The sequence below is a fragment of the Panthera leo genome, chromosome C1 (genome assembly GCF_018350215.1).
Source record: "Panthera leo isolate Ple1 chromosome C1, P.leo_Ple1_pat1.1, whole genome shotgun sequence".
Taxonomy (NCBI): Eukaryota; Metazoa; Chordata; class Mammalia; order Carnivora; family Felidae; genus Panthera; species Panthera leo.
In genome coordinates this window covers 216005765-216028009 of record NC_056686.1, presented here as the reverse complement: position 1 = coordinate 216028009, position 22245 = coordinate 216005765, and the positions used below count along the sequence as shown (strand labels likewise).

Sequence of the window (22245 nt, the reverse complement as noted above, 5' to 3'; positions counted from 1 at the left end):
CCTTGAATCTCCCCAGTTGACCCATAGGTCAATCTATAGATTTGGGGAGAATGGACATAATAAACACAAGAAAGCTCTCCGTTCCTTTAGGTCTTTAATTTCTCTCTGCTGTGTTTCTTACTTTTCAGTGTACAGGGCTGGCACATATTTGTCAGATTTCTCCCTAAATATTTATTTTTGGTGCTTGGTAAATGCTATTTTTTATTGTAAATTTTTGATCATGTGTAGCTATTATACAAAATTAATAATTTATTTTTCCATATTGATCTTGTATCTTGGAGCCCTGTTAAGCTCACTAATTGTTCTCATAACTCATTGTAAGTTCCATAAGATTTCTATGCAGGCAGCCGTGTGATCTTTGAATAAACATAGCTTTACTTCTTCAGCTGATGCACTTTATTCTTTATCCTGCCTTATTGCACTGGCTAGTATCTCCAGGGCAATGATGAAGAGAAGTAGTAACAGCAGACAACTTTTCTTATTCCTGATCTTAGAGGAAAGCCTAAGTCTTTCACCATTAAGTAAGAGATTAGACATTGGATTTTTGTAGATGAACTTTTTCAGATTGAGAGAGCTCCCCTCTATTTCTAGCTTGCTGAGAGTTTTTATTATTAATGGATATCGAATTTTCTCAAATACCTTTTCTGCATATTTAGACATGATCATACAGTGTGTTTCCTAGTCTGTTAGTATAATGATTTATATTGATTGTTTTTCAAATGTTAAACCAACCTCGCCATCTTGAGATAAACTACACTTGATCATGAATATTATCCATTTTAATAAATTATTGGGTCTGATTAGCTGGAAAAATTTTACTATGTATCTATGTTCATGAGAGATATTGGTCTGTAATTTTCTTTTCTTGTAATGTCTTTATCTGGTCTTCATATCAGAGTGACACTGGCTTCAAAAATGAGTTGGAAAGTGTCTCTTCCTCAACCATTTTCTTGAAGAGCTGGTATAAAATTGTCATTATTTCTTTCTTAAATGTTTGGTAGTGGGGCACCTGGGTGGTTCAGTCGGTTGAGCATCTGACTCTTGATTTCACCTTGGGTCATGAACCCAAGGTCATGGGATTGAGCCCCATATTGGGCTCCATGCTCAACATGGAGCCTGCTTAGAATTCTCTCTCACTCTCTCTCTCTCTCTCTCTCTCCCCCCCACCCACCCCTACTCACACACTCCCTCTCTAAAAAAAAATTAAAAATATATTTGGTAGCATTCATCAATGAAGCAATCTGGACCTGGAGTTTTCTTTATGAGAAGGTTTTTAACTATTAATTCAATTTCTTTAATGGCTATTGTACTACTGAAAATATTTCTTCTTGGGTGAGCTTTGATAGCTTGTATCTTTCAAGAAATTTATCTCTTTCAGCTATGTTGTTGAATTTATTGACATAAGTTGTTCTTTATTATCCTTTTAATCTTTTTTTTAAATTTTTTTTTAACGTTTATTTATTTTTGAGACAGGGAGAGACAGCATGACAGGGGAGGGTCAGAGAGAGAGGGAGACACAGAATCTGAAACGGGCTCCAGGCTCTGAGCTGTTAGCACAGAGCCTGACGCGGGGCTCAAACTCACAGGCCGCAAGATCATGACCTGAGCTGAAGTTGGATGGTTAACCAACTGAGCCACCCAGGCGCCCCTTAATCTTTAAAAGCTATAGTATTATCACCACTCTCATTCATGATATTGGAATTCATTATATTGTTTCTTTTATTTTCTTCCCTGATCAGTCTTGTTTTTTATTTCATTGTTTTTTTTGTTTGTTTGTTTACTGTTTTCTATTTCACTAACTTCCACTATGGTCTTTATTATATTTCCTTCTTTGATTACCTTGAGTTTCATTTGCTCTTCTTCCAGTTTCTGAAGATAGAAACTAATGTCATTGATTTGATGATTTTTTTTTTTTTTTTTTACTTTCTAATATAGGCATGCTTTTGGTGTTGTACATGTCCCCCTATGTATTACTTTAGCTAACTCCTGCAATGCTAACGTTATATTTTCATTTTCAATCTATTTTAAATTCTTTCTAATTTGTCTTTGGATTTTTTTCTTTGAACCATAGTTATATAGAAGTGTGTTATTTAGTTTTCAAATACTTGGGTATTTTCCAGATATCTTTCTAGTATTGATTTCTAATTTTATTTCCATGTGGTAGGAGAACTTACTTTGTATCTCTTTACTCCTTTTCAATTTGAGTCTTCTTTTATTATCCAAAATATATTCTGTCTTAGCAAATGTTCCATGCACACTAGACAGGAATTTGTATTCCACAGTTATTGAGAGGGGTGTGAGAGGAGTGTTCTATATATGCCAAATGAGTCAAGATGCCTAGCGCTGTCATTTAAGACTTCTATACCTTTCTGTTTTCTGCCTACTTGTCTTACAAGTTATTGAAAGAGAAGTGTTGAAATCTCTGACTATAATCATTTTGTCTATTTCTCTCTATAGTTCTATCAGTTCTTGCCTCAACTATTTTGAAGCCTTGTTATTAAGTACACAGATGTTTAGCATTATTATGTAGAACTGACCTCTATCATTATGAAAAGATATCTTTATCTCTGGTTTTATTCTTTGCTCTAAAATCTACTAAGTCCCCTATTAATATATCTAGTTGATGTTAATATAGATTTCTCTTGAATGGTGTTATCATAGTACATATTTTTCCATCTGCATGAGTTATCTATTGCTGCATAAAAAATCACCATAAACTTAGACACTTAAAACAACACGCATTTCTTATCTCAAAGTTTCTGTGGGTGAAAGTTTGGAAATTGCTTAGCTAGGTTCTCTACTTCAGAGTCACTCACAAGACTGCAATCAAGATGTCAACAAGGGCCAGGGTTTCATATGAAGGATCAACTGGGAAAGAATCTGCTGCCAAACTCATATGATCATCAGCAGAATTCAGCTCCTCAGGGACTGTGGACTGAAGGTTTTCTTGCTGACAAATGATTGAAGGTCAACCTCAGTTTTTGCCTTTATTTTTAAAGTAGATTTCTTGGGGCACCTGGGTGGCTCAGTCGGTTAGGCATCCGACTTCGGCTCAGGTCATGATCTCATGGTCCGTGAGTTCGAGCCCCGTGTCAGGCTCTGTGCTGACAGCTCGGAGCCTGGAGCCTGCTTCAGATTCTGTGTCTCCCTCTCTCTCTGACCCTCCCCTGTTCATGCTCTGTCTCTCTCTGTCTCAAAAATAAATAAACATTAAAAAAAATTTAAATAAATAAATAAATAAATAAATAAATAAATAAATAAAGTAGATTTCTTGTTGGCAGCCTGTAATTGGATCTTTTTTTAAAATCCAATCTGATGGTCTGCCTTTTAATTGGATGTTTACATCATTTACACTTAATGTGATTTTGATATGGCTAGGTTCAAATCAAACATCTTGCTATTTTTTTCAATCCATTCTTTGTCTACTGTATCTTCTTTTTTCTACCTTCTGTATTAATTAAGGAATTTTTATGATTCCATTAGTCTCCTTTTTTGACTTATTCTATAAAAATTTTGTTGTGTTATTTTAGTGGTTGCTTTGGGGTTTATACTGTATACATCTATATCCGCCTGCTCTCAAGTATTAACTATACTATTTCATATAGAGTACAACAGCATACTTCCATTTCTCTCCTCCTAGCCTTTGTGTTAATGGTATCACATATTTTACTTACAATTCCTGCAATAAATTTTGTCTTGTTCTAATAGCCCATACTCTTTTAAATATATTGAAATAATAAGAAAAAAGTTTGTATGTTTACCCAGGTAGTTCTTATTTCCAGTTTCCTTCATCTCTCTGTAGAGATCAAAAATGTCACCTAGTATCATTTTCCTTCTGCTTGAAGGACTTTCTTCAACATTTCTTATAGTGATGAATCCTTTCAGTGTCTGTGTGTTTGAAAAAGTCTTTATTTCACCTGAATGTTTGAAAAGTGCTTTTTTAGGTAGAGAATTCTGGGTTGACAGGGTTTTTTTTTTTTTCTTTCAGTGTTTTAAACACATAGCTCCACTGTCTTTCAACTTAACATTTTTTAGTGAAAAGTCTTCTGTCTTCTTTATTTTTGTTCTTTTGTAATAATGTCCTTTTCCCAGCTTAAAATTTACCTCCTTATCACTGATTATAAGCAGTTTGGTAATAATGTATTTTGATGTAGTTTGTTCATGTTTCTTGTCCTTGAGATTCCTTGAGTTTCTTGGACCTGAGGGCTTATAATTTTCATCATATTTGGAAAAATTTTGGTAGTTATTTCCTCACATTTCTTCTGTATGATCCCCTCCTCTCTTTCAGGGACTCCAATTACACGTATATGACACCATTTTAAGTTGTTCCACAGCTCGCTGGTGCTGTCATTTTTTTTTTCTTCTCCAATTGGTTTATCTTTTGTTCTAAAATACCTGATCTGCCATTATTCCCATCTAATGTATTTTTCATCTCAGACATTATGGTTTTCAACTTTAGAAGTCCAATCTTAGGTCTTTTTCGTATCTTCCACACCTTTACTTAATATGTTCAACCTTTTCTCTAGCTTCTCAAACATACGGAAATGGTCTTAATAACGATTTTAAAGTTCCTGTCCACTAATTCTATCATCTGGGTCAGTTTTAGTTGACTGAGTTGTTGTTGTTTTTTCTCTTTATCTTATCAGGTGCTGGATATTTTTCTATACCTATCAATATTTTTGATCTCTACTCTGAAATGTAAAGTTACTTGGAAACACTTTGATCCTCTTGGGTCTTGCTTTTAAGCTTTGTTAGGCAGGATCAGAGCAGTGTTAAGACTAAAGTTAATTTTTTCCCTACTACTGAGACCACACCCTTCTTAGTAATCTAACCATGCCCCATTATATATGCGGTTTTAAACGCTGGTTGTTGAGAACAGACACTATTCCTGAACTTCTACATACCATGGGTATGATTCCCTCTCTTTTGGGGTGCCATTTCTCCAGTCTTGAGCAGTTCCCTCACACACATACAGTAATCAATACTCAACTGAATACGCAAGGGGACACTCCGCAAAGTTCTTTCTCTGTGAAGACACCCCCTGCCCAGTACTCTGCCTGGCAAACTCTACCTGCCTTGGCCTCCCCAGGCCCCTATATCTATCTCCTCAACTCTGAGAGTCACTGGGCTCTGCCTGGGACCTCTTCACTGTGTCCCACTCTGGGAGCCCAGAGTCCCTTTGGGAGGTCAAGAAATTCAGTGTTTGCCAATCATGTTGGTAGGTTCAAACCTTGTGATCCATTTCTGTCCTCAGCTGCAGGCATTCTCTACTTTCTAGCTTACCGTTAGTGAAAGCTGGGGGAAAGGCATTTGGAAATTCTCTGTGCTATCTTTGCAACTCTTTCCATAAATTTAAAATAATTTAAAAATAAAAAGAGTTTTAAAAACTAAGTTTGCTTCACACCTTAGGTTCCAGCCTCCCGCTTTACAGTATCAGAAAAATACTGCTTTTTACTAAGAAATGAGAAAGAAACACCTACTCAGAGCACAAAATATTGTGGATTCCATCAATAGCTCTTCTGACAAGCCAACAAGCTCACATCTGGATGTCATAAAGAGCTGAGATATATGCAGACCGTTAGGGCTACAGCTTATCCACTGTGTGATAGAAACTAATTTCCTGGCTTCAGGTGGTTTTTCAGAAATCATAAAGGTCCAGGACATTGTTTAATAAGGACTTTTCAAATGCCTTTGTATTAACATGGAGCTTTTTAAACCTCTTTTCTTTTGTCTTCCTCTTTCTCCTCCTCCTCTTCTTCTTCGCATCCCTCGTCCGCCTCTATGTGTCTCTCCGTATGAATCTTTCTCCCTGGTGATTTAATTTGACAGTCTTGACTTATTTAAATCCTGGTTTTGGGGGGAAAGTTTGAGATAAGTGATGAATATACCAGAAGTTCAGGCAGAACTATGCAACAGCTGACTTAGAATCCCTTCGATATCAATGATTATAATGGAAAATGCTTGCGGATTCCATTGAACACCTCTACAATAACATAGCCAACTACCTTGAAGGATAAAAAGGTAATAGATGTCAGAAAGGGCTTGGGGTTTCGACCACAGCTTTTCAGCTCTAAAGAGTCCCCCTAAAGTTAGACTCCGAGGAGGTCTGGCTTCAGGTAGTATAAACATATTATCACTTTGACAAGAAAGAGCTACCTTCTCCAGAATCTTTTTATACATAGTAGATTTTAGGTCATCCTTAATTTTTTTACCTTACAGTAGAGAGGGGGTCGTTGACCTACATACAGAGCCATTTCATTTTCTTACTCTTGATGACAATGGTCTCCACACCTCGGGACCCACTTCTGCTCCAACCCCTTTTAGTCAGCAATTCACCATGGGTGCAGGACTTTAAAACCTTTGAGTCTCTGAGTTCCTGGGATTAAAAAAGAAAAATTATCTGTGCTTCCTTCCAACCAGCAAGCTTCAGAATTCAGAATTCAACACACAAAAAAGGATATCAGAGCTTTAATCTAGGAGCCTTTTGAAGAGATTTTCCCAAAAAGAAAAGTTCCAGTAAAGTTACTCTCTTCACGTTAGTAGCCTGCTTGTCAGCCTCGCCCTATTTATTATCAGACTCCTCTCCTTGACCCTCTTTTTTAAATCTGAGATAATTAAAATGAGAAAAGGATGAGTAGAAGCCTGATTCTTTTTTTCCCCCCCTGTCTGAAGTTAACTTGCTTTAAACGGAAGTGAGGAAGACTTCCTTCCCTCATGAGCATATCAGTAAAAAGCATGCATGTTTACTTTTTTCGTCCCGGTTGGATTAATTTAACTTGGTAAAAAAAATCATTCAGAATCCAGCGCCAGACCTGTGGAAGCAGCTAATCTCCTTAACAATCACCGAAGAGAACTATTGGACAATGCTTTTCTAGTTCAGACGAGGCAAGCTGAAATCCAGGCAGAGAGAAAGAAAGTATGACTTTTCCCGAGGCAAGAAAGGCACTCTCTGGCCAGGTTCAAGCAGAGATAACTGTTCAAAGTCCCCGCACCAACTCCAAATGTCTCCACGGGAGGTTTACCTACACAAGGTGCCAGGCTCATGGGTGTTGATACATAATCCGGAAAACTGTGTGCTCTTTCCACACCCCAGAGGAGTGGTTGATTTATTGAGGGGAGGACACATGGCCTGATTCAACAGGAGTCTGAGGCATCAGAAGGATATTAAAGAGCAAGGTGTCATAGAGGGGCCGCCCCCATCGGGTGATTTGATACTGGTAGAACTTCACGCATTCCTGAACACTTCCAACGGTCTTACTTCCGATGGTCCTCCAGCAGGCCCGCAAGGCATGAGAATCCCCAATCTACAGACCAGGAAACTGAGTCCCATCGAGGGCCCATGTTTTGCAAGTAAGGTGGCACACAGTGGAAATTGCCAAAAGCCAAGTATTGGAAGAGACACCAATGCTGAACGATCACCTCTCCCTTGTTCACCTAAGTTCTTTTCACACACCCTGTACAGTCGGGAAGTCCCTGCACATCTCCAGCCAGCACCTTCCAGACATGTTCTATTACAGGTGTCTATGCCCCTTCCCTGACCCTTGATGGCCTCTCAGGTAGATTCGTCAGCTTTCGGATCACTTGCCAAGTCCCATTTGAAAACCTACAACCCACTGTCAGGAATTAGAAGAGGCTATGGAAGCCAAGTCAAATGGAAGCCAAGGCAAAAGCCTTGATCAGATGCAAATATGCAAATATGCAAATGGCCAAGATGCAAACAAAAAGGCGTTCAACATCACTAATCATCAAGGAAATGCAAATTAAAACCACCAGGAGGGGCGCCTGGGTGGCTCAGTCGGTTAAGCGGTTAAGCGTCCAACTTCAGCTCAGGTCATGATCTCTCGGCTCCTGAGTTCGAGCCCTGCCTGCGTCGGGCTCTGTGCTGACAGCTCAGAGCCTGGAGCCTGCTTTGGATTCTGTGTCTCCCTCTCTCTGCCCCTCCTGCTCGTGCCCTCTCTCTCTCTCTCCCTCTCAAAAATGAATACACACTGAAAAAAATTTTTTTTAAACCACGAGGAAAAATTTCCTGCTTCACACCCATCAGAGTGGCTAAAGTCAAAAACACCGACAAATACTGAATCTCACCAAGAGTGTGGATCAGCCAGAACTCTTGTATTTTGCATAATAATACAACCACTTCACTAATATGTTCAGCAATTTCTTTTAAAGTTAAATATACACCTGCCAGCTCTTCCACTTCTACGTATTTACCCAAGAGAAACGAGAACATATGTCCACGAGAAGACTTACACAAAGATGTTCACAGCAGCCTTATCCATAATAGCCAAAAAACAGAGATACCCAAATGTCCATCAATATCAATAGAAGAGGGAATTTGGAAATTGTGGTATATCCAGACAATTAAATATGACTCAGAAATAAAAAAAAAATTAACGAGTTACTCACACACACAACGATATGATGAATGTCAAAGACATTATGCTGAGCAAAAGAAGCCAGACACCAAAAAGGAGAAAATTCTAGAGAACTAACCCATGAGAGAGATCAGAACAGTGATTGCCTGTGGGTGAAGAGCGGCAGCCAACACAAGGAAACTTCTGGAGACAGCAAAATATTCTACATTTTCATTGGAATGTCATTTACACAGGTGCATTCCTTTGTCGAAATGTATACAACTGTAGTCTTAAGACCTGTGCAATCCTCCATATGCAAAGTTTACTTCACCTTAAAAATTCGTACATACCTGCATACATAAAACTTTTCTCTCATCCAGGTGTTGATGAAGGGATGCTGGTGAAGATTCTAGAAAGTTAGATACTACTTCAGGGGCAAGTGGGGCACACAGTGGAGATGACTTCACAAAGTCTGTTCCTTAAATCATTTCTCAGTTTGCCAAAATGCAGGGTTTCGTTTGCAGTCCGGGGAGAATGTGCCCACAACATCATCACCAGCCACAACCATCCGTCACTTCAGAAAAAATTTAAGTGGTGGCCATTGCTCAGAGAGAAACAGTAAGGATTGAAATGGCCGGCTGGTCTCTCTCTCAATTTCCCCCCTACCCTTAAGGATTTGTCCATTCACATCAGCCCTTTCAACTGTAAACATTTATGCCTGATAGTCTCACAGCTTAGCATCTCGGAAGAAAGGGAAAGAGAAGAAAACACAGAACAGAAAGGGGCAGGTGGCAGGTCCCCAAAGGAGAGCCTCAGCAGAAGGCCAGGGAAATAAAGTGGAACAGCTCCTCCATCAAAGTCTTGGGGCAGTGGCTTCCCCGTCCCTCATTCGGAGCCAGCTGGGGAGTCTATCCACAGGAGGGAAACTTCTTGCAGTGGCTTCATTAGAAAACACGGCTGTATTTTCTTCCCAAGTCTCTCCCCCGCGTCCCCTGCCCCTCACAGGCTGGCACTTGCCCAGCACCCAGACAGTCGCTCCCACCCCCACCCATGGACCCCGCCCTGGGGCTCCAATCACCCTGCCCCCGGGGAAGTGTCTCCAGCCCATCAGCCCGCATGGCAACCCTGAGGAGGAAATGGAGCAGCAACGATGATCCAACAAGACTGATTCATAACACTCCCTGCGTATGTCATCTCGCATGAAACCCCTTCTGCCTGTCAGAGGGACTGGCCGGCAATCGCGTAAGGAGAAGGGCAAAGGCAGCCAGGACTGTCCAAGGACTCCAGCGACCCCCGGCGATAGAAAACACGGTTCCATGTTTTGGTGGTTGCCAGATCATGAAGCTGTCCAGTGATAGCTGGGGTTCCCATCCCAAGCGGGGTGTGCTGGCTGTGGGGTCACCGTCATCTCCCACGTCCCTAACCTTGAGATCATTGCCCAGACCTCAAAAACTGAATCCAGCTGGGGAAAATGGGAGCTTGCGTGCAGAGCTGCTGGTGTGGCCGGGTGAGAAGCAGGCTGCTGTTACCTGCCCCACGGACCAAGTCCACGAGGCTGGTGACCTCCCCTGCCTTGTCCCGTCTTCTGGGTCCTGCAGCAAGTTTATCCAGAAATTCTTGTGAAGCGCTCAGAGAAGACACACTTCTCCCCGCCCTGAGGGGCTGCTTGGAAGATGTTCTCCACTTCCTGAACGAGTGGATCCATGGCTGAATGAAAAGTTCAGAAGTAACTTCTGGAAAATGCCTAGCACGGTGCCTGGCTCAGAGAGAGAGTTTAACAAATGATACGGCAGGCGGGTGGCCTGACGGACAGCTCTGAAGCCAGAGTAGTTGAGATCTCCGCCTTGCCGCTTCCTGCCCGGATGGCCCTCATGCAAGTCACTGGTCTTTTAAGCCTCAAGTTTCCCACCTGCAAATTCCACCTACCATGCAGATTTGTCGCAAAAACTACAGATAACCTTTTTTAAAAATAACTTCAAAGATCAAGCACTAGAGACCTCTCAGCTCAGATCCAGAGGCTGTGAAATACCTCCTTTGAAAGCTTTGTATAGACCAAGTAATGTGGGGGGGGTGGGGGAGACGCCTGGGTGGCTCGGTCGGCTAAGCGTCCGACTCTTGATTTCGGCTCAGGTCATGATCTCATGGTTCGTGAGTTCGAGCCCCAAGTTGGGATCCGCACTGACAGTGTGGAGCCTGCTTGGGATGCTCTCTCCTCTCCTTCTCTCTCTGACCCTCCCCTGCTTACTCATGCGCACACTCGCTTTCTCAAGAATAAATAAAATAAAATAAAAAAAGACGAGTAATGGGGAGGAGGGGGGCAGATGACGGCCAGCGTTGAGCAGGCCCGGCCTCACAAAATGCAGCGAGGCTTGGCGGGTCGTGTCAACGGGGAAGAGAGCAAGTAAACAGCAGAAAAGCATTCTTGTGGACTTCTGCACCTGGGAGATTGCCAGGCGCTGCCTCAGGAAGATGCTGGAAGGTAGATGGGAGCCGTGTGTCGGACGTGGGCTCAGAGTCCTACTTCCCCACTTAGAAATAAGTTAAAATGACATTAATTCAACAGCCCTCGATGGGCTCGTCTTTATTAACTCCTGCCTTGTGGCTCGAGCTCCTTTTTCTGTGTCCTGCCAACCTCAGGCCGCTGTAACAGCCTGTCACCACAATCATCATCAAAGACGGCAATGAGGGATGGGGGGGTGTTAGTGTTTGCCCAAGCTGCTTTGTATCAGACGCTGTTCAGACAATACAGTGTCTCCTTAATCCCCGTAAGACAGAGACAAGTCGTTCTGGCAGGCCGAGATGAGAATGTACCCTTGGTTCCTGACAGGGGCCGTCTACACCGGCCCCAGGCCTTCGTGAGTCGCCTGTCAGGACAGCAAGAATCTGCCCTCAGAGGAGAGGACTCAGCCGAAGCTGGGCTGCCCACACAGTCGAACCAAAGCTTAGGTGCTGCTGTCCTCGCTGGGCCATTTCTTCTCCACTAGAGACACTGACACGTACAAGGTCAGGTCCGGGAGGCCCCCGAGACTGTTCTCACTTTATCACCACCCCTGCCCTGTCCTTCAGACTCACCCTCTCGGAGGTACTCGGTACATACTTCCTGAGATCGCTGCTTATACCCGGACAGGGCAATGGAAAATCTGAGCGCGTTCTGGGACCCTGGAATGCTAGCCATTTCTGAGACTCCGTGAACTGTTGCTGTGGCTGGTGGGGGATGGGTTTGTTATCATCAACCTCCGTTGTTCCTGTTTCGAGCCATAACTCTGATCCATTATGGAAATTTCGAAGATACGGGCAGGCAAAAAGGAAAGAAAAGCGTCCCTCGCCCCATCATCCACAGGTAAACACACACCGGCCTATACATTTCTAGGTTTGTTTCTCTCTGTGCCTGTATGTATCTGGTTTTTAAAAAAAAAACAAGACCGTTCAGTGCTGTTTTGTAACCTAATCTTTTCCCATAACCACTGCAAATAGCTTTCCGTGTCATTAAACAGGCTCCCACACCTTCATTTTCGATGACTGCCCAGTGAGCGCCAGCAGAGATGTGTGCCTCAGTCAATTGTTTGTGTTGTTTTCTCTCGTGCATGTGGTCTGCAACTTACCCCGCTACCTGCTCGAAGGAAGTGCCCAGATTTAGCCAATTAGAGCTCTTCATTAAAAATGAAAAGGGCACCCGCAGCCCTCCGGAGGATGGGCTGGTTGCCCTCGTTCTTCTGAAAGGTATCTTCGTTGCAAATAGCAACTTGGACATCAGCCAGTTAGGCTCTGGACGTGGAAGAGAGGCCGGGTTGTATTTCCCGGTGGACTTCTTTGGAGAGGCTGGGCGGCTTTAAAAAAAAAAAAATAGTAGAAGGAAATGTTTTTGCCATTGTTTGTGAGCGCACACAGGCTCAGCGGCAAAATGAGACGGAACCCTTGATTTCTAACCTCCTGCTGCAGTGTTCAAAATGCCTCCCAGAGAGGCAAAGAGGAAGCTGATCTGAAGCACTCTGATTGTGAAATTTGCATCCTCTCTTAGCTGGTTATTGTCCCCAAGGACATTTCACATCAAATTGTACTTGTTTGTAAAGATTTTTCACCCAAGACAGGCCACCTCTCAAGATAACTGCTGATACGGAGGCTAGAGAAATAGAAGGAATTAGAAATGCCTAGGGTCCCGGGGTAGAAATATACACGGATTTAAGGGCAGCCACTTCCAGCCTGGAAACCCTCGACGGATGATCTCGGTTCAGCCCCCCAGCTAAGTACGTAGCAGGAAAAAAGAGCAGCGACATGAAGGAACGCTGAAAGACGTTCATTAACGAGATGCACTAGTCCAACGCGCTTTCAGGGAATACCAATCGTGGGCTAGCTCTGCGACGGGCACCAAAGAGCAGAGACAAATAAAACCCCCATCTCTACACTCAAGGAGCCGGCGGCCTCAAGAGAGGAGCCAAACGTGTTGATGAACACTGGAAACGTGGTGTGATAAATGCTCTGCCCCGAGGTAAATGACAACACAGAGGTATGAGCCTCTGCTGGTAGCACCGGGAAGGCGTCGGAGAGGAAGAGGAGGGGAAGGGAGGAGTGCGTGCGCCATCCGGTGAGGCACAGCCTCCCAGGAAGGAGGGGCCTGTGCAAAAGGCATGAGGGTCCTGTCACAGCAGATGTGTCCTAAGAACCACACCTGGCCGGCACAGGATGGAGCACCAGGGACTAAAGCTGGTGAGGTCCACGGGAGCTGGGTCAGGCCACTGGCTCGCACCTGAAAGGCTCTTTCTGGGTAGAACGGAGCAGGGGGCAAATTTAGAGTCTGTGGCAAAGGCCTAGGCGAGAAATGATATGGTCCTCAACAAAGGGCAGTGAGATGGGGAATGGAGGGAGGAAGCAGTTCCGGGGAAGATAAAGAGGTGGAGTCCACGGGGCTGAGCGACCGGTGGAAGTGTGGGGCAGCTGGGTGACAAGGGAAAGGCAAAGAACACATCACTTACAGAGCGAGACCCCCACGGAGGCAGAAGAGGACCACACCTGGGGGCAGACGGTCGAGAGGGACTCCCTTCGCCAGACACACGGAGGAAGGACAGAAAGATCGTTGCAGAAACGGGTTCTGGCAAATGTGTGTCACTCACGGGCAGAAGGTAGGACGGGTGGCCGCTCCTGAGAGAGCCCGAGCTCTGAGTGAAGCAGGACTGGATGGCTGACGGGGAGGAGAGGAGAAACAGCGTCTCCAACACGGAATTGTTGGTGAACACAAGCTCCCCGAGGACCAGGGGGCCTGGGGGCCTGTATCTGAGAACCGGGTCTCCTCCAGTGGCACCCAGCAGCCACATGGGGGACAGCAGGTGGATGACCGTGGGGCTCAACGTGGAAGACACGGCCCCTTGGGTCCCCTCGGTTCCAGGGAGCCAGGATGCCAAGGGAGTGGCCACAGCCCCACCCAGGAAGGAAGGAAGCCAGGCAGGGCTGAGAGATGAGGGGCCTAGGACTCAAGTCTCGGCAGACCAGGGATGAGAAGGGGACCCACAGGCCTGGACCAGCCAGCAGGAGCGGAGGCTTGGCCTGAGGCCGGCATGCTGGAGTGTTAGACTCCAAAGGTGAGGCAAACACATTAACGGCCAGGTCGGGGAGCTGACCTGGGAGCAGGTGTCTGAGGTGGGGCTGGTGTTTTGGCAGTGTCCACGAGGGACAAAGGTCAGCACAATGCAGGACTGGCCTCCTGCTTTCGGGGAGAGCTTCCCACTAGCGTCCGAGGCCCAAGGTCCAGCATGAGCCTTGCCTGGTCATCAGCCTGCCGTCCCCGCTTAGGTGGGAGTCTGGGGTTCTCTCTCCTGGGAGAGGCACTGATGCCTGGGTAACAGGACACTCTGGGGATCCAGTCGGTGAACGTGGAGGCAGCCCAAGACACCCACCTCTGGGGGGGACCGCAGTGTCCTGTGGGCGTCTCGAGTCCCCAGGAGACCACTGGGGTCTGCACTCACATGGGTGCAGCCAAGATCCACAGTCTCCAAGGGCAAGTCTGATTGAAGCAAAGGTAGCCCCACAATTAGGCATGTGCCACCTACGCTTGCAGCCCTGTAGGAGGACCCCCCAGTGCCAGTCCGTGTCAGTGCCTTGAGGGACGGATGGATTCCCTCTGCGGGAGCGCGGCGAGCCTTGCCTCGCACGGTCACCAAAGCTGCGTAGCTTACAGGGTTACCTGCCGGCTGCTGCGGAAGAGCCCGCCGGTCTAGGGGACCCTCCTTAGCACCAGGCCTCCCAAGCCCTCTGTGACCGCCAGCCATGACAAAGAGCCCAGGTAGTTAGTGCTTCGGGCACTGTCGTTTGAACCACATTACCCTCCAAAGTAGCACGTGGATCCTGAGGAAACGTTGCTAGCTATTTCCACCATTTGCAACGGGTAGGCCCCACCCCCACCCCGGTCTGCCAAAATCTCATTTTTTCTCCCCAGCTCAGTCTCCACTCCCATAGCCTGGGCACCGGACGGCCGAACTCGGGTCCTTTCTCTCAGGGCCGCCCCCCCCACCCCGCCCCTCGATTTCCACGAAGTCAACTGGCGCTGGGTGGCAGCGGCAGCCAGGGTGCGGTGGGGCGGGGCGGAGTGGGGGGGGTGGGGACAGGGCGCAAGGGCGTGGCGGGGGGCGTGGCGGGGGGCGGGGCGGGGCCTTCGGGGGTCGCGCCCCCGCCCCGCCCCGCGCTGACCGGGCCTTGGCCTCCCCGCAGGTGCGCGCAAGCGCTGCTGGAGCACGGCGCCTCGGTGCAGCGCGCGGGCGGCGCGGGCCGGGACACGCCGCTGCACGTGGCGGCCCAGCGCGGCCTGGACGAGCACGCGCGCCTCTACCTGGGCCGCGGCGCGCCGATGGACGCGAGGAACGGCCGCGGCGAGACGGCCCTGAGCGCGGCGTGCGGCGCGGCGCGGCGGCCCGACGAGCACGCGCGCCGCCTGCGTCTGTGCGCGCTGCTGCTGCGGCGGGGGGCGGCGGCGGACGCGCGCGACGAGGACGAGCGCAGCCCGCTGCACAAGGCCTGCGGCCACGCGCTCCCGGGCCTGGCGCGCCTCCTGCTGCGGCACGGCGCCGACGCGGGCGCGCTCGACTACGGCGGGGCCTCGCCGCTGGCCCGCGCGCTGCAGACCGCAGCCTTCGCCGCGGAGGCCGCGTCGCAGCGCACGGTGCAGGCGCTGCTCAACCACGGCTCCCCCAGCGTGTGGCCCGACGCCTTCCCCAAGGTAAGGGGGCCCCGCCGGGGACGGGCCTGCGGCGGGGCTCGCGCCGCTTCTCAGATTCAAGGGCCCAGCAGCCCTACCCGCGCCCGCGCCCCGCCCCCCCCCCCCCCCCCCCGGTCCATATGCAACTTCTGATGGGGGGGGGGGGGTGTGCATGTCTGACAAACTCCCGGGTGAGGCCGAGGGTGCTGGTCTTGGGACCACACTTAGAAGAGCAGGACCCAGAAGCCTCCTGGCCGGAGTCACTAGAAAATTAAGTTGTTTGGGGCGCCTGGCTGGCTCAGTCTGTAGCGCATGGGATTCAGTCCCAGGGTCGCGAGTTCAAGCCCCACCCTGGGGGAGCCTACATTAAAAAAGAAAAAAGGAAAATTAAGTTGCCAACCTGACTGTATCCGTCCATAGTAGTTACCTGGCGATGCCAGGCACTAAGTTCCACGACGTCATCATGGCCCAAAATATTTTGGCAGGTTACCTCTTGGTGTAATTGGTAAACAGTAGGTATGGGTCTCCTGTGGGATCTGAAACGAAATACCCACTCTGACCACCTACCTTACCGATGAGATTAAGGAAAGCACTTCACACTGTTTGCAGATCTCTGCCATATCGTCCACACCACACTCCTGGGAAATACGCCAGGCTCATGACGGTCTCCTACCTGGGTTTCAACCAGGTGAAATGTCCCTCGCTGGGTCAGGGCTCTGTTGGGACCTCAACCCCGCTTTGCAGACTTCACTCTGAGCAGCTTGTCATTTTTCCCACGTGTCAGATCTACCCCGAAATGATAAAGATGACGACGAAAGATGTCCCATCAGAGAAAATACTTAGAAGGTGGAAAATGTTTCCAAAAGTTCCCCAAATATTGGTTGGAATAAGAAGATATTGTCCTCCCCATAAAAGACTTCACTGAAGGGAAGTCGTGCCATTAGATGTCAAATCGAGCATGCTTGATTTAAAAATTATCCCCAGGCTCGCCAGTCATAAGCAAGAGACATACTTTGGCCTGTTAAGTTTTGAACGAATAGCTGAAAAGCTACTACTTTTAAAGGACAGTACTCGGGGTGCCTGGGTGGCTCAGGTGGCTAGGCGACAGACTTCGGCTCAGGTCATGATCTCACAGTTCGTGAGTTCGAGCCCCGCGTCGGGCTCTGTGCTGACAGCTCAGATCCTGGAGCCTGCTTGGGATTCTGTGTCTCCCCTCTCTCTACCCCTCCCTTGCTCATGCTCTGTGTCTCTCTGTCTCTCAATAATAAATAAACGTTAAAAAAAATTTTTTTAATCAATAAAGGACAGTACTCCAGGTGGGCTGAAATAGTAAAATTCACACATTTCTCTCAAAGGCTAACTTTGCCAAGTGTGTCTATCAAAACGTAGGTGAAACGTGTAAAACCCACCCACTGGACTCCCTGAGTGTTTCATTACCTCACCATCACGGTGACAAGTAATTCTCTCGTGGCACTCCACTGTGGCAGGATCCCAGTATGGCAGGCTCTTGACAGGGAAGGAACACCCACACTTTTATATTCTATAACACGTACATTTCTGAGTCATCATTTACATTGTAATGGGTCCCAACCTTTATTGGTCTTAGTTCATGGACCAATAAAATGGGGTCGAGACCCACCTGCTGTCCCTCCCGTTCACACTGCGTTTGCATTAAAGCAAGATACTTCAGCCCTCGGGGCGTGAAACTGCATAAAGAAGGAAAAAGAAACAAGCAAGACAAAAGAAGTGACTTTACGCGATGGGCCAAAAGTGAAAAATATTTGCGGCAAATTCTTTAAAAGAAAAAAAAAAAGGTCCACTTGTTTCAGTAGTGGCCAGTAATAAATATTCCTTTGTTGGTCTTAGAATCACGCAATCTTTGTGGGTTTCCAAGTCCCAGGCACGACCTCGCTGGGCATCATCCCTGGGGGCAGGGCGTCTAGCGCCTGAACTCTGTCTTCAGAGCTGTAAGTACCCTGCCTCGACCTTGAGATGCAGGACAAGGCACAGGGCGCCCCCTCTGGGCCCCCTCTGGGCCCTCTCCTGGGATCCGCCCCCCACTCCACCAGCCCCACAGGAATGTAGCATGGTCAGCGGGCTGCAAGCCGCAGGTAGGTTTGAATGCGGAGGCTGTTATAGCAGGGACCAAGAGGCCCTGGGAAGTGCTTGGCTCCCAGAAGTGACGATCTGTCTGCAATTTCACGCCATCTGCGAAGGAACGGAGCCTCCCTGAGGAATCTTAATACTCGGAGGCATTCACAAAACAGCCGCACTGCCGTTGCGTCCCCTGCACGGAGCACCACGCCCGAACCCGCACATCTTCAGTCCCTGTTTGCTGAATGAGTGCAGGGATGCTGGCGACTCCGGGCCACAGCGGCCTGTGGGTTAAACCTTTGGACACGCGGCTCTGACTTCTTTGCGCTGTTCCCCACACCTCGAGGGGACGCCCCCGGAAGGAGCGCTGGTGGGGTCCGCAGCCCCCGGCCCCCGGCACTGCGGTCAGGAGCAGGTTTCAAAGGGGAACGCGTTTACCACCCCACTGAGAGTCTTCTAAGCAAAGACACAAGCGCCTGTGTTGTTGTGGCCCTGCCCCGGGACAGCGGGGCAAAGCACGGAAGCAGCGTGCTCCTGCAGCCAGGCCCCTGCAAGCGGTCGGTCCGCCGGGGAAGGGGTCTGATCGCCACGCAGGACATCAAAGGGACAGACCCGACTCCGCTCAGCAGACTCGTGGAGCGCGCAGCAAAACACTGAAACGACTCTGCAGGCAAGACTCAGCACCATGGCGGGGCGTATACAGAGGCACCAGGGAATGTCACAGAGCACGCGGTCCGTGGGCAGCAGCCGTGCTTTAAATAGATGTAAAGAGACACCCACGGAGCTCAGAATTACTGAGGCAAAGGTTTCACAGCGAGCTTATGACATAAATCACAGCTCCCCCAGGCCCAGACAAAGGCACCGTCGCCGCGGCAGGCGGACTCGAAGCATCCATCGGAGCCGTGCGCAGTGCTCTGCCCCGAAAATCAAAGTGGTGTCACAGCTTAGGAAGCAAGCATGTTGACAGGAAGCCAGGACTTTCCGCCCGGCTGCCCGCTAGTTAACAGCAGAGTCAGACGGCGGGACTCCAGGGCAGGTGCAGACGCGGCGGCCGGCCGCAGCCAGGTTTGAATTCGGAAGGCGTCGGGACAGGTGGGGCCCGGCCCGCAGGAGAGTAGGCAGGAGTGTTTCTCTAAACACACACATGTGGACCCGACTTGTTCTGCAGCCGTCACCAGTGGACCGCAGGTCGGAGGAGGCCTGGTCTGCAGTGAAGGGCTTTGCTCACGTCTCTCTCTCCTTGTGCCCCTGAGCCGGGAGGCCTAAATCATTCAGACTCAGCCCAGGAGTGCGGGAAGCACAGGGACAGCACCAGCAATGAGCCATCTGACCGCAGACGTAGGCTGTGCTTCCCACAGGCAGCCCTTGAGCACTTACTTACTCATTCGACAGACATTTCAGGGAACTACCGTGCTTCGTGTTGGAGTCAGTGTTGAACTGTGGCGTGTGCATTCCTGCCTTCACAGAGCTGCCTTAAGAGAGTGGAGGGCAGTCTTGACTCAGACAACGACACACTCAAGGTGAAGTCGCCACGGCCAGAAAGCTGCTAAACCGAGGCCCACCGTACCTTGAAAGTGCCAAACGGGGGGCCTGACGTGGCTGGAGGGGGGGCGCGGTAAGAGGCTCCCCGGGCAGGTGCGGAATGAGCCTGGACCTGAAGGCCGAAGACGCCACCATGTAAAGGATAAAAGAGGGACCATTCCTGGCAGAAGGAACAGCACGGGCAAATGTCCTGGGGCAGACAGAGCACTGGGATGTATGCAGTTGAAAGGTGACCCGGTAGCTGGCAGCTAGGAGGAAACCGGCCAGAGGGAGCAAGAGGCAGGGGCCTTAAGGGTTACGGGCTTTCGCCTTTGTCTTGAGAACAATGGGAACGTGTTGCATCATGTTAAGCAGCAGAGGTGACACGATCAAATGAGTCTTTGGGATGATATTTCAGCTCGAGTGTGGAGAACATGCCAGAATAGGGGACTGGTGGAAAATCCAGGCGAGGCATGCGGGTAGCGTGAATGAGGGGAGAAAAGAAGGTTGGTGGCGAGAATGGCAGATTCTAGAAACATCTGCAGATCTCTGGCCTTGCCTCACCTTCTGGGCCCCGACCACGCTGAAAGTGCGGACCCAAAGTTTTGGTGCCTTCTTTTTGCCTGATGACAGAAGGCGGCAAAGCGACCTCACAGGACCGCCAGCTGCACCAGAGGTTTAGTGGGAGAATCCCGGGGTAGCAGCAGCCACAAACCAGACTCCCGTTTCCTGTCTTCACGGAGCCGTGTGTGCATGTGCGAGCGTCCCCGGTGGGAGGAGGGAGGTGAGCTGTCTCCAGGAGCGCACCTCTGTTTTCCTTGTTCTTGGTTTATTTCTCCATCTACATACAGAGCAATGTGCCTGTGTGATTTTCCCCCTTAATTTTCTTTCTGCCGCCTCATTAGCCGAGGAGAGTGTGCGTGGGCCCTAATGACACCGGGATGTCAGAGCAGTGTGGCAGCCGCATCTCCGCAGACAGCGAGGAGGCAGCGGAGATTTTTTAAACTGTGTTGGCGTAAAAATAATGAAGGCAGCCAGCTGCCTGGCAGACGTGAGGGGGCACGGGGCTGGGGGACTGGGGAGGGCCGGGGAGCCCCAGAGAGGTGGAACAGAGAGACAGGAAATGAATTCCCAGAGACAGGCAATAAGACTTGATCACAGTCTGTGACCCAGGAAGGAGGGGCCTGGAGGAGGGGGCGCTTCTGCTGAGGGAGGGCAGCTCGTCCTGGGCGGGGGGACGGTGCGGGGAGGCCTCCCTGGCGCCTGCAGTCGCTGGGAGCCATTTAACGTTTTGCAGAGAGTAAGTTTGAGGGCCAATCGCAGGGTCACCGGAGGGATAGGGTTAGCCTGGGGAGGGTCTGAAGAAGCAGGCATTGCATAGGACACCATATACGTGTCACCAGACTAGATCCGGAGGGGTCCGGTGTGAACCGCTCAGCTTGATGGTGCGGTTTTCTCCCAGCGCAAAAGGGGGGCAGTCGAAATCGGAGACCACCGTGCTCCAGGAAACGGCATGTTAGTGATGGCTTCTGGAAGCCAGAAATACCCTCACGCCAGGGGCACACTGTGTGCTGGTGAAGGGATAAAGTCGGGCTCCGGGGCTCGGGTGGGAAGACGTCTGCCTGCCCGGCTCTCCCTCTACCTCTCCGTCTCCGGCATTCACCGTCTCTCTCCTTCTCTAACGCCCGCTTCTGACTTCGTAAGAGTAATGGATTGGGACAAAACCCAAATTTGGGGTAGGACGGGGCCCAGAGATGATCATTCTTACAGTAGCACTGCGATGACCAGCTTTTAAAGTGCAACTGCTCCTGTCCCCGTACTAGAAGAGCCGCCAAGACAAGAGGAGGGAAGGGAGACGGGAAAGGGAGCCGGGAGAGAAAGCAAATCCTCAGCACTGCCCTAAGTTTTCAAGCAGTCAGGCGCACATTACAAAACTGTTTTTAAAGTCGACCAGGCAGTAGGGGATGCCTTTGGAGATACAGTGCATTCTCGGAGATGGGGCAAAGTGCAAAGGTGGAAACCTAGGAAGCCGGGTTGCATAGCAACCTGCGAGCTGTGCTGGGAATAGGGTACGAGAAGAGGGCTCCCGGGGGGCGCAGTCACCAGGTGAACGTGCAGGCGGAACAGGGCTGGGCATGGTCCTCGCCAGCCTTCCTCCACACGGCCCCTCCGGTCTCCCGCCGGGAAATACAGCATCACGGACCTCGCCCGCATTTTGACACACCTCCTGTCTGGCTCTTGCCTTAATCAATGACAAATAAGCAGACATATAAATAGACTCATGAGGGGGGAAAGGGGGCAGAAAAACAACAACAACAAAATGCGGGGACGGCATCCAGGGAGTAGAAAGGAAATCCGTACCTCTCATGAAAAGATCCAGAAGAAAATCTGAGAAACTGTGTGCCGTCATCTACAGAGCGCAAGAGGTGCCTAAAGCAGAGCCGGTTAAGGGGACAAGGCAGTAGCATGATGTGACAAGGGGGATGGGGGGTGGGGTGGGGACAAGGTTATACAGCGGCGGCTTGGACAGCGCCTGAAGGGAAGCAAAAAGCAGTATTGATCCATAAAAGGAACCACGTCGGTGACGTAAGTGACGGAGCTGTGCTGTTGGCACCTGTGACCTCAGATCCACTCCCTGGCGTCCCTGCCTTCTGCTCTGCATGTTGAGGGCTGGGGACAGTGCGGCTAGACCCCTCGAACTCAGAGTCCCATACCAGCCGGCTGCTGGCTGGCTTCGGCGAAAGGAGACCCCATGAAAGGGAGGGAAGAAGCCTGCATTTCCAAGGCTCCGGTACCCTCGACGGCTCCTCCCCATACTCCCAGCCCCCACCAGGCAGACTTGGTTCCAGCCTCTGTGGTATCTCATATAACAAGAAATGGAGAAGTAAGGGCAGGCTTCGGGATGGATTGTTTCTGTGTCCCCAGGAGGTCCCCAAGGAACCAGCTGTTTTCCAACCTTCGTGACTTGGCTTCGTCCTCAGGATGGCTCATCTCTTGGTCGGAAAATGGCTTCCAGCAACAACTGGGCCAGCCAGCTTCCTCATTTCATATCCACTTGCTTTTCTCTAGAAGCCCCGAGGAGGCTCCCCTGTG

General features: G+C 49.3%; 1 protein-coding gene across 1 annotated transcript in view; it reads left to right on the top strand.

Annotated features, from left to right (window-relative positions):
* ASB18 (ankyrin repeat and SOCS box containing 18) overlaps positions 1-22245 on the top strand; it is a 42675-nt gene that overhangs the window by 8085 nt on the left and 12345 nt on the right. The window contains exon 3 of the mRNA XM_042953465.1: positions 15054-15558. Coding sequence (XP_042809399.1) covers positions 15054-15558 — 505 coding nt within the window. The remainder of the gene's footprint in view (positions 1-15053; positions 15559-22245) is intronic.